The following is a 15,077-nucleotide window of genomic DNA, read 5'->3' on the forward strand; positions in this document are numbered from 1 at the left end:
TGTGTGTTTTGGGGCCGAGTGCCGAACCCAGGACACCTGCCATTCATCCCTGGTGGATCAACCAGTTACCACTTCAGTTCCCATTTGAGGCTGGTGGACAAACTGAAAAGCAGGTTTGCTCAAGGGCTTTGCCCTTGTACTGTGTTGTGAGGCTGGGCACCCTCCCCGAAACCTCCCCCACCCACCAATCACTAACAGACATTTGGTTTGGCAGGGACCATGCGGGCAGAGCTGAGTGGCTTGGATCTGAGTCACTACGACGACGGGCCGTATGAAGCCGGGGGAGAAAAGGACCAGGACCCCTCGCTCATCCCATTGCCTGCCAACAGCTACCTTGGTATGGGGTTGTGCCCGGCGGGCCAAGCACTACAGAGCTATCAGACAGGCCACCACAGGGCAGGGTGTTGGGGAGTAGGATCCCGAGGCTAGACATACATCTGGAGGAGATTCTGTTTTGAAAAGTAGCCACCCACGTACCTGATAAACCAAGAGCAAGACGCATGGTTGAAAAAGTCACCCACAACTGTGGAATTCTCAGCAAGCAGGCATTTTATTCTATTGACCTTGAGAAGTAAACTATCGCTAAACAGATTGGCTTTATTGACAGTTGTTCAGACAGGGGATGATAGAGAGGTAGTGCTGGAAGGGAGCCAGCCAAGGGGTGGTTCATGACCATCATCCACCCAGGCCCTGCTAGTCACCCTGACTCCTGCCCAATGCTCTGTGGTGCTTCCCTGCCTGGGCGCCAATTTTCTCTGTACTGCTAACTCTCTCTCTCTCTCTCTCTCTTTCTCTTTTCCTCCATTGGCCTTGCAGGGATATTGTTTATGACAAGCGTTGATAGCTCAGACCCTGACCAGCTGGTCTATAAAACGACAGAGCCCAGCGAACGGGTCCCCGGGATTGTTGGAGACGTGGCCCAGAATAGCTACTTAGGTTTGTAAGGTGTTGGTGTGCCCGTCTCCGTGATTTCTGCCTCTTGGCCCTCTCCTCCCTCAGTATTTTTTTTTTTTAGCTAGTTTCTGTTGTCCCCCCCTCTGTTGTGTTTTGTCACTCCCAAATCCCCCCTACCCAATAAATACATGAAATTAAAGTTCCCTAGTCCTTCTACTCTCAGCCAGCAGAGGGCGACGTTCACAGCGCCTACTGCAGATGCTATAATAAAAGAAATATTAGGAGTGAAGGAGAACAGCAAGCTACAGACACTGCTTTAGAACTAGGCAGGCTATTTAAATAGCTAGGGCAGGAGACTCAGGAGAAGCAGTTCTGCAAATGGCTTAATAACAATCGATCTCTAGGTTCAATTTGTTTCAGGAAGCAGTAGGATTAGTAACTTCGGCGTCAAGAATAATGTGAATATTAAATTGGGTTTGTTTGTTTGTTTGTTTTTAAAATCTATCTTTAAAATAATTAGGGGAGAAGATGTAAAGAACCGCAACAGGTGTTTTGCATGCTTTGGAGGACATATTGCGTATTATGAACTAAAACTGTATATCAAATTTAGTGCTCAAAAGAAATTAAGGTATTCATCCATATCTGCTTACTTTCATAATGTTTTGTAGTTGGTTTGCTTTAGTTTGAACCCAGTATCAGAGCCTTAACATAATTTGCATTTTTAATTGTGTATGTGTGTGTGTATGAAAGACCACAGTGAGTGTGCAATGGAAGCATGGTAGGGGGCCATCAGGGGAAAGACAGAAAGCCATGGGCTTGGGACCAGAAATTCTACCTTCTTAATACTAAGTATTAATACTTAATACTATTGCATGTACTTCAAAATACATCCTAACAACCCTGAGAGCTAGAAATCTGGAGCAGGATTTAGTCAAAGTTAAGCAAGTGCAAGACAGGTTCTGGTGGGAAAGATTTACACTCATGCTTAATTCTCTCATTGAAATCAGTGTAACTTCAAAGCGCTTAACATTTGCTGTTTTATACTCTTGCTATTTAAGAAATGAAAGCTGAGATTCTTGAGAATCTGTGCGAGATTCCAGATAATGTACGACATCCTACAAAAACAAACAATTCAAACACACAAAAAACAGCAGAAGGCAAATTGCCCAGTTTATAAATAGGTTTACACAGATGTACTTGTATTCACACCCCTACCTAAACAGTACACACATGCACTCAGAACCCATTTGAATATTTTGGGGGAAAGCACATGGTAGAATGGTCATGGCAGCATACCCAGTCAGAAGGCAAGTGCAGGACTGAATGGCTGAATGCTCCCCCACATCATAAACTATTTGCATTTGGAAAAAGTAGCGCCTAAAGGGGAAAGCTAGGCTGGGACCCTTTACCTTGAAGTACTTGCTTTCTATATGAAGCTATTTTTTTGGCATGGGGACGCTCATTAAGATCATAGAATCATAGAATAGTAGAGTTGGAAGGGTCCTATAAAGCCATCGAGTCCAACCCCCTGCTCAGTGTAGGAATCCACCCCAAAGCATACCTGACAGATGGTTGTCCAGCTGCCTCTTGAATGCCTCTAGTATGGGAGAGCCTCTAGTATGGGGTGAAAAGACATGCTTTGAGCTGGACCATGGGGATTGGGGAGATTGATGAAGGCAGGAATGATGCAGCTGGACTTCTTAAGCAATTGGCCTTAGATGAGGGGAGCAGAGGATTTGGTCTCTACTTCAGGCGGCAAAATGTCTTGGGCTAGCACTATGTTTCTGGCTATTGAAATAAGTCTTCTTTCAGATTAGAGTCAGATGTTCTGCATTCTGAAACACACACTTTCCATATGGCAGTGCTCCATGGAAGGGTTGTAATGTGACTAGGTGGTTGGCCTCAGTCACATGAAGGGTCTCTCTAGATGCCCTTGCACCAGTTTGTTTTCTGGGATATCACCTTGGAACAGCTGCTACTGTTTGTACTACTCCCTGGATGGAATCACTCAGTTATTCCTCCTTTATTTCCATTTGGGGGGTCATGCCCTTCCTCCAGATGGCTAAGGGCAGCATGTGTAGAATCGCTCTCTCCCATTTTGCGCTCACAGCAACCCTGTCAGGTAAGTAGAAATAGTGACTGGCTCAAGGCCATTCAGTAAGGGCCAAACTAGACATGAATATTGATTTATTTATTTATTTATTACATTTTTATACCACCCAATAGCCGAAACTCTCTGGGCGGTTCACAAAAATTAAAACCACAAAAAAACAACCAACAGGTTAAAAGCACAATTACAAAATACAGTATAAAAAGCACAACCAGGATAAAACCACACAGCAAAATTGGTATAAGATTAAAATACAGAGTTAAAACAGTAAGATTTAAATTTAAGTTAAAATTAAGTGTTAAAATATTGAGAGAATAAAAAGGTCTTCAGCTGGCAACGAAAGCAGTACAGTGAAGGCGCCAGGCGGACCTCTCTGGGGAGCTCATTCCACAACCGGGGTGCCACAGCGGAGAAAGCCCTCCTTCTAGTAGCCACCTGCCTCACTTCCTTTGGCAGGGGCTCACGGAGAAGGGCTCCTGTAGATGATCTTAAGGTCCGGGCAGGTACATATGGGAGGAGGCGTTCCTTCAAATAACCTGGCCCCAAACCGTTTAGGGCTTTAAATGTCAATGCCAGCACTTTGAATCGGGCCCGGACCTGGACTGGCAGCCAATGAAGCTGGAAAAGGACTGGCGTAATGTGATCTCGCCGGCCAGTCCCTGTTCGTAAACGGGCTGCCCTGTTTTGTACCAGCTGAAGCTTCCGGACCGTTTTCAAAGGCAGCCCCACGTATAACGCATTGCAGTAATCCAAGCGAGAGGTTATCAGAGCATGGATAACTGTAGCTGGGCTACCTACATGTTAGTGTAGGTTATTTGTCATGTAAATATTAGTCCTGGGGAAACCTAAGTTGTATGGGGATCACAGTGAGTAAGGAGGGATAGTTTAACCCTTCCCAGACAAAAATCATCCCCATCACCCTGAAGTTGCTAATTGTATTGGGAAGCCTCCTTTGGCACCAGGATGAATGACCAGCTGGGAAACCTGTGCTAGATGCCCTGTGTTCCTTGGATGAAGGGCACTATACAGATACAATACATAAATCATATGTTAAAGGAGCTTCCTCCCACCCTGGTTTTAAAGACCATGTCACTCTCCAGATCTCTGTCACAGAATAATTAGTCATGGCAGTGAATGAAAGGTGGCAGACCAGTCCCTTCACCAAAGTGTCCTGCTAGCAAATCCAGCTGTGTCTCACTCTCCCCATCTCCTTCCTGAAATATCTGGAAAGCAAAAGAGAAACAAAGGCTCAGGGCTATTGGATGGAAGTGACAGAGATGTTTGGCAACTGCAGGCAATATGGTGTGTGGGAGGGATAGACAGTCGCCCCCAAGGGGGCGGATTTTGCTTCAGCACCACCAGCTGTTGATCCCCCATTGTAAATGCTAGTCAGCAGGACTCCTGTACCACAAGTAAGGAGCTGGCATGGGAATGGCTGGTTACAGTGTTTGGATGAGAGAAAACTACTCCAAATCTTTGCAGCGTCCAAACAGCATAGACATGACAGCTAAAACAGGAAGAGGAAGACCTTGGGGTACCTACCTGGTGTGAGTGGAGGAAGGCGAGGAATTAGAATGTAGACGTGGCAATGGCACACACCAGGGCCTGGAACAGCCCTTCTGCAGTCGCCTGTCCCTTGTTGGATGGTGTCTGTGTTGTTTGTGCTGGGTTGCGAGGTGTCTCTGTTGCTAAGTGCCTGCTTGCATGCTTGCTACTGAAAGGTGGGAACGAGGGCTCATCAGGACTGCTGGTGTATGTTCCCCATACTGTAATGCAGGGATGGGGAACCTCTGTCCTGCAGACTGAACTCGGACTACCAGCCTGGCCCAGATGGCTGACAGGCGTTCCTTCAATGAGCCATTGTGAATTGGAAGTGTGAAAATTTCAGCTTTTGTTTAAAAAAACCCACCAAAACCCACCACCCACACATAGAAATAAAATAGTTTCTAAGCCTTTGTGATACTTACAAGTGTTTTGGGTATGTGTGTGTGATGCGTGTGTGTACGTGCGTGCTTTTGCACTATGTTTAGAAGCCAGAGGTTGAACCAGTGTTGATATCTCATGTTTTTAAATTCATTGTGTAATTCTGGGGCTGCAGATTTTTGAACATTTACTAACTAACACTGTTTGCAATATCACCCCACGCTTTGCTAACTGCTAACATGCTCTTCTCTTGTTCCAGGCTTTTCTCTAGACTCCGGTGTGGGGATGACCAGGAAGAACGAGTTGAGTTTTGTAACAGGGGCGCCCCGTGCCAACCATACTGGGGCAGTGGTGATCCTGCAACGAGACAATGTCAACCGCCTGGTGCCGGAGGTCATCCTCCCAGGAGAGAAACTCACCTCGTCCTTTGGCTATTCGTTGGCTGTGGTGGATCTTAATCATGACGGGTGAGTGACGTGGGAAGGAGAAGGAGAGAGCTTTTGGCCTGAATGGCACTTGGCCACATTCTCTGTTTCCAGGGCTAATCTGGTGCACGAGTGGTTGGGGCAAGTTTCCTTTCTAGCAGGAACTGTGGGAAAAGGTGGAGATAGTTGCATCCTGCCTAAAACTTGAAATCACAGTATTCCATAGATTGGCAACTGTGTGGGACTAACAATTCCATTATTTGAAAAGGTAGGGACAATGGTGTCTTCCCCATGGGCTTCTGGATGGGTGGTCTCAGCAGGGAAGTGTTAGATTGCCTCATGGCACAGTGAAGTAGCAGGAAAAATATGCTAGTTTCATAAGACTAGCTTTAGGGTGGATTCCTGCATTGAGCAGGGGGTTGGACTCGATGGCCTTGTAGGCCCCTTCCAACTCTGCTATTCTATGATTCTATGAAGACATTTTGTGTCACTTGCTCTGTGTTCCTCATTTTGCGTAACCAGTATGGCTATTGATACTCTGAGAGCAGTCAGGTACTTCCATGACAGCCACACTTACAGCTTGTTATCTCTAGGTGGATGGACTTGGTGGTCGGGGCACCAAATTTCTTTGATCGCAAGGAAGGGATTGGAGGCGCAGTTTATGTTTACATCAACCAGGCAGGGCATTGGGAAAATGTCCTCCCCGTACGGCTCAATGGCTCTTACGATTCCCTGTTTGGTGTCACAGTGGGTGCTGTTGGTGACCTCAATCAAGATGGCTTCCAAGGTGAGAGAATTGAGAGGGCCTACAGCTGTGGGAAAGGGATGAGTGGATAACACACACTCACCTATGGCTGTGAGTTACAGGTAGGAGTTCAAGTTCGGCGTCCATAATTGGAGGTAGGCTCCCTTGTTATCACTGGGATAAATTTCCAGGTGCACATATTTGAGATTGTAGTGGTGGCTCTTGGGGATCAAGCAGAAGAAAACCATTGGCAACTTTGAGGAAGCAAGTCATTGAATGTGTGTGAATGTATGTGAGAGAGAAAATAAAAGAGAGTACAATGATCTCAGGAGTGTGTATATTTCATGCTATCCTGGTTTATGAGATGCAGGTGTGGGAAGGTGTGTGCATGTTTATAGTCTACTATGTACATGGAGATGAAGTTTGGTGGCATATGTGTGAGAGATTGAAATTAGGGTAGTTGTGAAATACTAAAACGTGTGTTTGATGATGGTGGAGCCGTTTTTCCTCAACCATAACTCTATGACATGTGATGATCGCTGGTGCTTCCTGTGGGCACTGGAATATGTTTATGCCACCGACGCGAGGTCATGTCCGTGAGCCTATGACACCCAGGAATGGGGAAGACAGAGAGAAGGGCTACCTTACCCTTTGCTGTTCCTTTCCCTTCAGACTTTGCAGTCGGAGCACCATTGGACGGCGATGGCAAGGTCTACATCTATCATGGCAGTAATTTGGGATTTGTCACCAAGCCTGCTCAGGTCAGTCCCCCACTCTCCACCTTGCAGTAGGGGCAGGTAGTTTGGGAAACACGACGTCTCTGCTCTCTTCCTACCTTCTCTCTTTTGACTATGTGTGCCTCCCCTTTGCTCCCCCTGTTCCCATTGGCTGGTTCAAAGGATCACCAGAGGAAAAGAAGCCACCGTGGCTTCTTTTCCCCTCCCTGAGTGTTCTGTTTGCGCGTGTGCCATTTCCCTAATTACCCATGCCATGGTGTGGGTTGTTGTGTCATCCTCTGAACCTGGCAAGACACATGGTGGGGTTGAGTTCCAAACTACCCTGTAACCCCTAGAACAAGCCATAGGGTGCGAGGTGGTTTGGAAGCCCTCACCGTGCACCTCATTGGGTTCAGGCAATGTGACAGCCTGCACCATTAGGGAAATGGCGAGCATGTGAGCTGCACATAAAGGGCTGGGAAAAGAAGCCACCATGGCATCTTTTCCCCACTTGTCATCCAAACCTGGCCATTGTGTTCTGCCATGTCTTTCACCACTGTCCTGTTTTGCTTACTCATCCACTGCAGATCCTTACCGGGGAGAGTGTTGGCATCAAGATGTTTGGGTATTCTTTTTCTGGAGGTTTGGATATTGATGGCAACTTCTACCCAGATCTCCTGGTGGGATCACTCTCTGACACGGTAGTGCTGTACAGGTAAGCATAACAAACCCAAAGTGGAGGACGAAACCTCATTGATTAAGTTGCAAAGCACGGCAACTAACACTATTGATAACCCTCCTGACTGTATTTCCAAATCCCTTTCCCTGCCTTAACCTACACTTTGTTTTATCTGAAAGCTTTCCGTTAAGTAGGAATCCTTTAGCCAGCATGTTTACAGTCGTGGAGCCTTCGTGGAGATCCATCTCCTGTCTTGACTGCAAGCCCAGCTGGGTGCCCTCCAGAAGTGTTGGATTGCAGCTCCCAATGGCCATGCTGGCCGGGGGTGGTGGGAAATATAGTCCAACAGATCTGGAGAGAACCAGGTTGGGGAAGGCTGCCATAGGGCAAGAGAGGTGCCTGGGTTGGAGCAGATCCATACATAGACAATTTAGGCTGCTACTCGAAGCTGGAGCCATAACTCAGCTGTGGGCTGCCTACACAATTCCCTGGAGGTCACTGACTTGCTCGGAGGAACTTTACACAGAATCTCTGGTACCAAAGTTGAACAGCAATAATAATAATAATAATAATAATAATAATAATATATTTAATTACACTCTGGGCCAGGGCGAGAGATGGTGGAACCCTCGGTAGCACGCTGCGACGAGTTTGCACGGCACTTTGAAGATAAAGTCGCTCAGATTCGTCATGAATTGGACACCACACTTAACGCAGCTCCACTAGTAGAGGTGTTCGGAGCGCCGTCCGGTTCAGTTTTATTGGATGAGTTTCAGTTATTGAGGCCCGAGGATGTGGACAAAGTGCTTGGCCAAGTCCGGTCGACCACCTGTGTGCTTGACCCTTGCCCCTCTTGGCTCATTACATCAAATAAGGAGGGGATCGCCGGCTGGGTCCAGGAGGTTGTAAATGCCTCCTTGAGAGAGGGAGTGGTGCCGGCCTCTTTAAAAGAGGCGGCAATTAGACCACTCCTGAAGAAGCCTAACCTGGACCCGGAGGATGTTAACAACTACAGGCCGGTGGCTAATATCCCTTTCCTGGGCAAGGTGCTTGAGTGGGTGGTTGCAGGACAACTCCAGGCACTCTTGAATGAAACGGATTATCTAGATCCATTTCAATCGGGTTTCAGGCCTGGTTTTGGAACGGAAACTGCCTTGGTCGCCCTGTGAGATGACCTCTGTCGGGAGAGAGACAGGGGGAGTGCGACCCTGTTGGTTCTCCTCGTCCTCTCAGCGGCCTTCGATACCATCGACCATGGTATCCTTCTGGATAGGTTGTCTGAGCTGGGAGTTGGAGGTACTGCGTTGCAGTGGTTCCGCTCCTACTTGGATGGCCGATTCCAGAAGGTGGTGCTGGGGGATTATTGCTCTGTGCCGTGGCACCTAAGCCATGGGGTTCCACAGGGCTCTATTTTATCCCCTATGCTGTTTAACATATACATGAAGCCGCTGGGGGAGGTTATCCGGAGATGTGGACTGAGGTGTCATCAATATGTGGATGATACCCAGCTCTACATTTCCTTTTCATCAAACCCAGGTGAGGCAGTGGCTGTTCTGAACCAGTGCCTGGGCACGGTAATGGATTGGATGAGGGCTAATAAATTGAAACTCAATCCAGACAAGACGGAGGTACTGTTAGCGGGTGGTTTTTCTGTCCGGCGAGGTGATGTTTGCCCTGTCCTGGATGGGGTTGCACTCCCCCTAAAGGATCGGGTCCGTAGCTTGGGGGTGCTCTTGGATCCAGAACTGTCACTTGAGGCACAGGTGAACTCAGTGGCAAAGAGCACCTTTTATCAGCTCAGGCTGATATACCAGCTGCGCCCTTATCTGGACAGAGATAGCTTAGCTACAGTTATCCATGCTCTGATAACCTCTCGTTTGGATTACTGCAATGCGTTATACGTGGGGCTGCCTTTGAAAATGGTCCGGAAACTTCAGCTGGTACAAAACCGGGCAGCACGCTTACTAACAGGGACTGGCCGACGAGACCACATTACGCCAGTCCTTTTCCAGCTTCATTGGCTGCCAGTCCAGGTCCGGGCCCGATTCAAAGTGCTGGTATTAACATTTAAAGCCCTAAACGGCTTGGGGCCAGGTTATCTGAAGGAACGCCTCCTCCCATATGTACCTGCCCGGACCCTAAGGTCATCTTCAGGGGTCCTTCTCCGTGAGCCCCTGCCAAAGGAAGTGAGGCAGGTGGCTACCAGGAGGAGGGCCTTCTCTGCTGTGGCACCCCGGCTGTGGAATGAGCTCCCTAAGGAGGTTCGCTTGGCACCTACATTATATGCTTTTAGACGCCAGGTGAAGACCTTTTTATTCTCCCAACATTTTAACAATCTATAAATTTTAAATAACATGGTTTTAAATTTGTAATTTTGCATTGCTGCTGTTTTATCTGGTTGAGCTTTTATATTGTATTTTATATTATGGTTTTATACTGTTGTTTTATACTTTGAATGGTTTTAATTTTTGTGAACCGCCCAGAGAGCTCCAGCTATTGGGCGGTATAGAAATGTAATAAATAAATAAAAATAAATAAATAATTATTTCTTTCCCACCTCTTCCTTTGGATCGAGCAAGGCTGGGCTGTTGGCAAAATGCAAAATTCCAGGCCCCGCTTTATAACGGGTGGGGAATCTTTTTTATCCCGAGGTTCAAATTGGCTCCAAGGAAGCACATCGGGGGTGCACTTTCCAAAGTGGGTGCGGCCACCTCACTGCTGACATGCGCCCCCCCCCTATGTGATTGCCCACACACGTTCGCTCATACACCCGCCACAATTTCACACATATCCCTCTCTTCTGGAAATGCACCAATGGAGGCTTTTCAAAGGCAGCTTGCAGCAGGATTTTTCGAGGGGGGGTGCCACAGCATTAAAGAGGGGAGGGTTAGTTTTTCCCTCCCCAGTAACAACCCCACCATGCCCACTTAAACTATAATTAGGCTTTTTAAAGGCCTAAATACATTGGGGGGGGTGAGGCGGAGAAGGAGGGAGGGAAGCAGGGGGAATCTCTTCTCTCTGATCTCAAGAGGGAGTGAGGCATGGGAGAAAGGGCCTGATCTGGGGGACAAGCTGTTGGCTGGAAAGGGTTCCCCCCATGAGTCATACCCTGCTCATGGGCCAGAGATTCCCCAGCCCTGCTTTATGGACTGCCAGCTGAAATATTATGCAAAGGAGATTGCTTGTGGGCAAAAGAAGGCAGGACTGGCTTTTGAAGGCCACCGCCTCTGTGACTGTTCAGACCTTTCCTCCTCCTGCTGCTGCTGCTGGAAATAGATGGAGGCAAGCATGGCAGGAGCTGGTTTGAATATTTTTGTATGGGTAACCAGAGAAGAGCTGACAGGGAAGATAATGTATCCCCTCCATTACACCTGAGAGCTTTTCCATCCTACCTGAATGTCCAGTTGAGCACCTATTTGAAGAACATTGCACCTTCAGCCACGCAGGCCTTTCCCAAACCCATGGGCTTGGCTGTCTGCAGCTGGCCCAGTCTCTCATGAATATTCAATATACGTTTTAGATCCCGACCTGTCGTCCACGTCTCCAGAAATGTCTCCATCACCCCCCAGAACGTCGACCTAGAGCTCATGAACTGCCGCCATTTTGAGGGCATCTGGTGAGAAAAAGGTCTTCTTTCTTCACGGTATCTCTTTTCTTCTGCCACCCCTTTCCGTTCCCTTTCTCAGCTGACACCAGGTGGGGCATTCGTGGATAAACCTCTGCCTTTGTTGCCTTATCCTGGTGCATGTTGCTGTGAAAGGAAACAGATGTACGTTCCCTAGTTCCAGATAGGTATTGGGTCTAGTACAACTCCCAGCTGCCCTCAACCAGCCAACACATCTGGAGGGCACCTGGTTGGAGAAGGCTGGTCTACTGGGTTGAGGGTAAAGGAGCCTCTGATCCCTGGGGAGGGAGAGAGGAAAATATCCCATCTGTGATAAGTTGAACATACAGCTCCCTACTTTAAAAGATTGGATGATCAGGGTGAGGGTGCATGGGCGACGGTGCAGAGGGGAATTGCTAAGAACCAGGCCCCTCCCCCTGCAGGTTGCACCCCCAACACATGCTGATCAGTCTCTGACCTAGTGAGTGGATCCAGCACTGTGCCACACACCTGTCCAGCATATGCACAGCTCTATGGGTGGGATTGTTACAGCCACTAGAGCACTGTGGCCTGATGGTTTTGAACTCACCTTATTGCTCCTGTTTAAATGGGGTCTGTTTGTCCAATTTTCGTAGAATGTTGCATCCCTCTGCGGTCCAGGCACTGCCTTTTGAGGGCATGTCTCCTGATCCTCGGCTGACTTGCTGTCTTGCTTTTCTGTTTCAAACCCCTATGGCTCCAGGGCAATGAAATGTCTCTGTCCATACCCACTCTCATCCAATGCTAGTCTTACTTAACCCTGGGAAAAGGAGCTGCCCAAGGCAGAATCTAAAGCAAGAGTGTCTTCCCATTCATCCCGAGAAAGAGAGAAAGAGAGAGAGAGAGAGAGGGAGGGTGGTGGCGGCTGGGAGGGAGCTCTATGTGAAACACCTTCAGTTGCTGAGTATGCTTCCTCCTCTCTGCTTCCTTCCCTAGTGTGGATGTGAAAGCCTGCTTCAGCTACACAGCCAACCCTCCAAGCTACAGCCCTCCCATCGGTGAGTATTGGCTGGACTTCCCAAACTTATTGACTTTGTGAAACGCCCAGGGAGCTTCGGCTATTGGGCGGTATAAAAATGCAATAAATAAATAAATACTTGTCCTGATCTTTTGTCACTCTTTGGATGTCCTTGACATGTTAACGTCAGGGCAAGGAGCCCAGGTAAGAGCCAGTGCAAAGTGGCAGCGTTTGGGGCATCCTGGAGATGATAGTAGTAGCACACCAGGCAGTGCCGGCCCTTGGGCTAGACACCCTCAGTGGGCCCCCTCCCTCAGTGCATCTACCCTCTCACCACCACGGTCACCAGCTCCTGTTGCTCCTCATCCTCTTTCTCATCCTTGCCAGCGCTTGCTTGCTTGGCAGGCAGAGTGAGCCAGGGAGCAACTAGGCCATGGCATCTAGTGCTCCTTCTCACCATCATGGTGATCTGGACCAGAGCGAGAGGCAGGAGAACCAGCAGGTTGCAATAGTGAAGAGGAGGAGGAGCAGCTCAAGGATGCTCTTGTCAGTGGCTCACTGACAAGAGCATCCTTGAGCTGCTCCTCCTCCTCTTCACTATTGCAACCTGCTGGTTCTCCTGCCTCTCGCTCTGGTCCAGATCACCAACATGCTGGTCCTTAACGCTAACCCTGACACCAGGTAGAGGCACCCTGTTTAAGCAGCCGGCTTCTCACCTAGAGGAGTCTGAGTCTTGTCACCGATAGAAGGCGCTTTCTGTCTCTTCTCTTTCACCCTCTCTCCCCTGCTCCAACTCACAGCCTCCACTCCTTCCCTCAGTGCTTGAATATACTTTTGATGCTGATACTGATCGCCGGGAATTAGGCCAGGCTTCCAGAGTCACCTTCCGGAACCAGAGGATCACAGACCCTGAACATCAGTACTCCGGCACAGTGGAGCTGCACAAGCAACATGTCCGTGCTTGTGCCAAGGCCACGTTACAGCTGAAGGTAGGTCTCATACCAAAGCGTACTGGGTCCCTGAGAGCAGCTAGAGCTGTTGAAGCCATCCAGAATATCTTTCCCAGCTCAACTGTGTCGGAAAGTGGTAAACGAAGAATGAGAGGACTTGACGGGCTTTATGGCAACCTGGGATAAGCGCTATGTTTACAAGCCACACCGCCATTGCTTCAAATCCCATGTTTCAGTTTTCCCAAATAATTGAGCTAGAAATACTATTCAGGGTGGCATATACCACTCCCTGTTGTAGGCGTCGTTGTTAGCTACTCTGAGGGCTTAGTGCAGAAAAGGGCAGGATAAAAAATTAATTAATAAATAAATAAACCAAACTACTTACTAATTCAAACAAATTCACCCACACCGGAAGAAACCCTCATGTATTTATTTGACACATCTCTGCCATCACTCCAAGCCAACAACTTGAAGGGGGACATTAGGAAGTCGGTGTGCTTGTTTTGAACTTCTGATAGTAGTATTGTACATGATCCGTTTATGGAGCAATGGGCCAAATAATGTTCTTTTATTGGCCATTGTGTAGTTGCAAGGAGTGAGGGTCTGGCCCCTTCGCAGGTATTCTAAGCCCCCCTCTCTGAATTTTCAGCTTTCGTTAAAAAAAGAAAGTCTGTCTCTAGCTTTTTAAATTATTACTTTAACTTTTCTTTAAAAATGCACCTACTTGCTCAGTAGGAATTCATTTTATCCTTTCCAATGAGTTCAAAGGCATTTAAATGTTTCTTAATGCACTAAATAACAGTGACCCTATCAGACCATGTGTATTTAGGCTTTCATGGAAGAAAGGTGTTCCCTCTTCCCTAAACCATTACCTTCATTACAGGACCAAGTCCGTGACAAGCTGCACCCCATCGTGGTGGTGGTGAGCTATAACATCAAGCATGCCCGTAGCAGACGCCAGGCCCAGGGCGCCACCCTGGGCCCACTGTCGCCTGTGCTGAGTGCCCTGCCGCCTAACACTCAGAGAACGGAGGTAGGCACATGTGGGAAGGCCAAGGCTGTTCTGATGATGGGGGGGGGGGTGTCTCTTGCGTCCCCTCACTCATTGGTTAATTAACAGGATAAGAGGATCCTGGGATTTTCTCTGCTGTTGCTGTCACAGTCCATTGATTAGGAGCAAAACCTGAATGCACAATTGGGGATATGGGCTCTCGTGAATGAAGTCTGTGTCTTGGTTTCCTTTTTCCTTTTACTTGTATGACTATTTTTTCATGCAACAAATAGTAGCCCAATTTTAATTGGGGGGAAATGCAGGGGGAAATGATTTTAAAAACCTCTTTTCCTGGCACCAGACCTAATCCATTCCATTCACTATGGGCTGCTGCTGCTGTTGTTGTTGTTGTTGTTGTTGTTGTTATTATTATTATTATTATTATTATTATTATTATTATTATTAGCTGGAGATTCTGATTTTTGGTCTCCTGGACCACGTCTAGTTTGGTCTCCAATAGTCTCCCATCTAGGTTACTCCAGTAACAACATACTGCAGTTTTAAGTGACAGGGAAATGCAATATCCTCCCAACAGTTTGGATCTCTGTGAGGGGAGGGAAAGTCACTTTATATATTCTGGCTTTGGGCCTGAGCTGGAGAGTGACATTGCAGCTTGAGCCAGTCCTTACTCCTCCAGCAAACATTTTAGAGTGCCTTTGGAGCTCCATCCCCATTGTGTAACTATCCTGCCCCCTTATCTTCTGGCCTTGCGTTCCTACAGGTGAATTTTCTCAAGCAGGGTTGTGGGGACGACAAGATCTGTCAAAGCAACCTGCAGCTGACCTACAAGTTCTGCTCTCGTATTGATGACGCTGTCTTCCATCCCCTGCCCAGGTATTAACAGGGTACAGATCCTCGCTTGGTGACAGCATTAACACTATGACCCAACGTTAACTTAGCATGGACAGTGTAGGTGCTCCATAGAACACACAGTAGTGGTGAATGAGGAAAAACACATGTTGTTCTCCCTTATTGGAATGGTT

The 15,077-nt window shown here is 47.8% G+C and overlaps 1 protein-coding gene across 4 annotated transcripts in view; it reads left to right on the forward strand.

Moving 5' to 3' along the window:
* ITGA7 (integrin subunit alpha 7) overlaps positions 1-15,077 on the forward strand; it is a 57,455-nt gene that overhangs the window by 27,942 nt on the left and 14,436 nt on the right. For 2 of the 4 annotated variants that reach the window (XM_063119949.1, XM_063119951.1), the window contains exons 5-14: positions 215-337; positions 5,187-5,394; positions 5,946-6,139; positions 6,770-6,858; positions 7,401-7,528; positions 11,013-11,108; positions 12,072-12,133; positions 12,913-13,082; positions 13,927-14,076; positions 14,816-14,928. In XM_063119949.1, the coding sequence (XP_062976019.1) occupies positions 215-337; positions 5,187-5,394; positions 5,946-6,139; positions 6,770-6,858; positions 7,401-7,528; positions 11,013-11,108; positions 12,072-12,133; positions 12,913-13,082; positions 13,927-14,076; positions 14,816-14,928 (1,333 nt within the window). Of the gene's footprint in view, positions 1-214; positions 338-816; positions 937-5,186; positions 5,395-5,945; positions 6,140-6,769; positions 6,859-7,400; positions 7,529-11,012; positions 11,109-12,071; positions 12,134-12,912; positions 13,083-13,926; positions 14,077-14,815; positions 14,929-15,077 lie in introns of all 4 variants that reach the window. The other 2 variants (XM_063119952.1, XM_063119950.1) reach the window with 2 other exon arrangements.

This window comes from Elgaria multicarinata, chromosome 3 (assembly GCF_023053635.1).
Source record: "Elgaria multicarinata webbii isolate HBS135686 ecotype San Diego chromosome 3, rElgMul1.1.pri, whole genome shotgun sequence".
Taxonomy (NCBI): domain Eukaryota; kingdom Metazoa; phylum Chordata; class Lepidosauria; order Squamata; family Anguidae; genus Elgaria; species Elgaria multicarinata.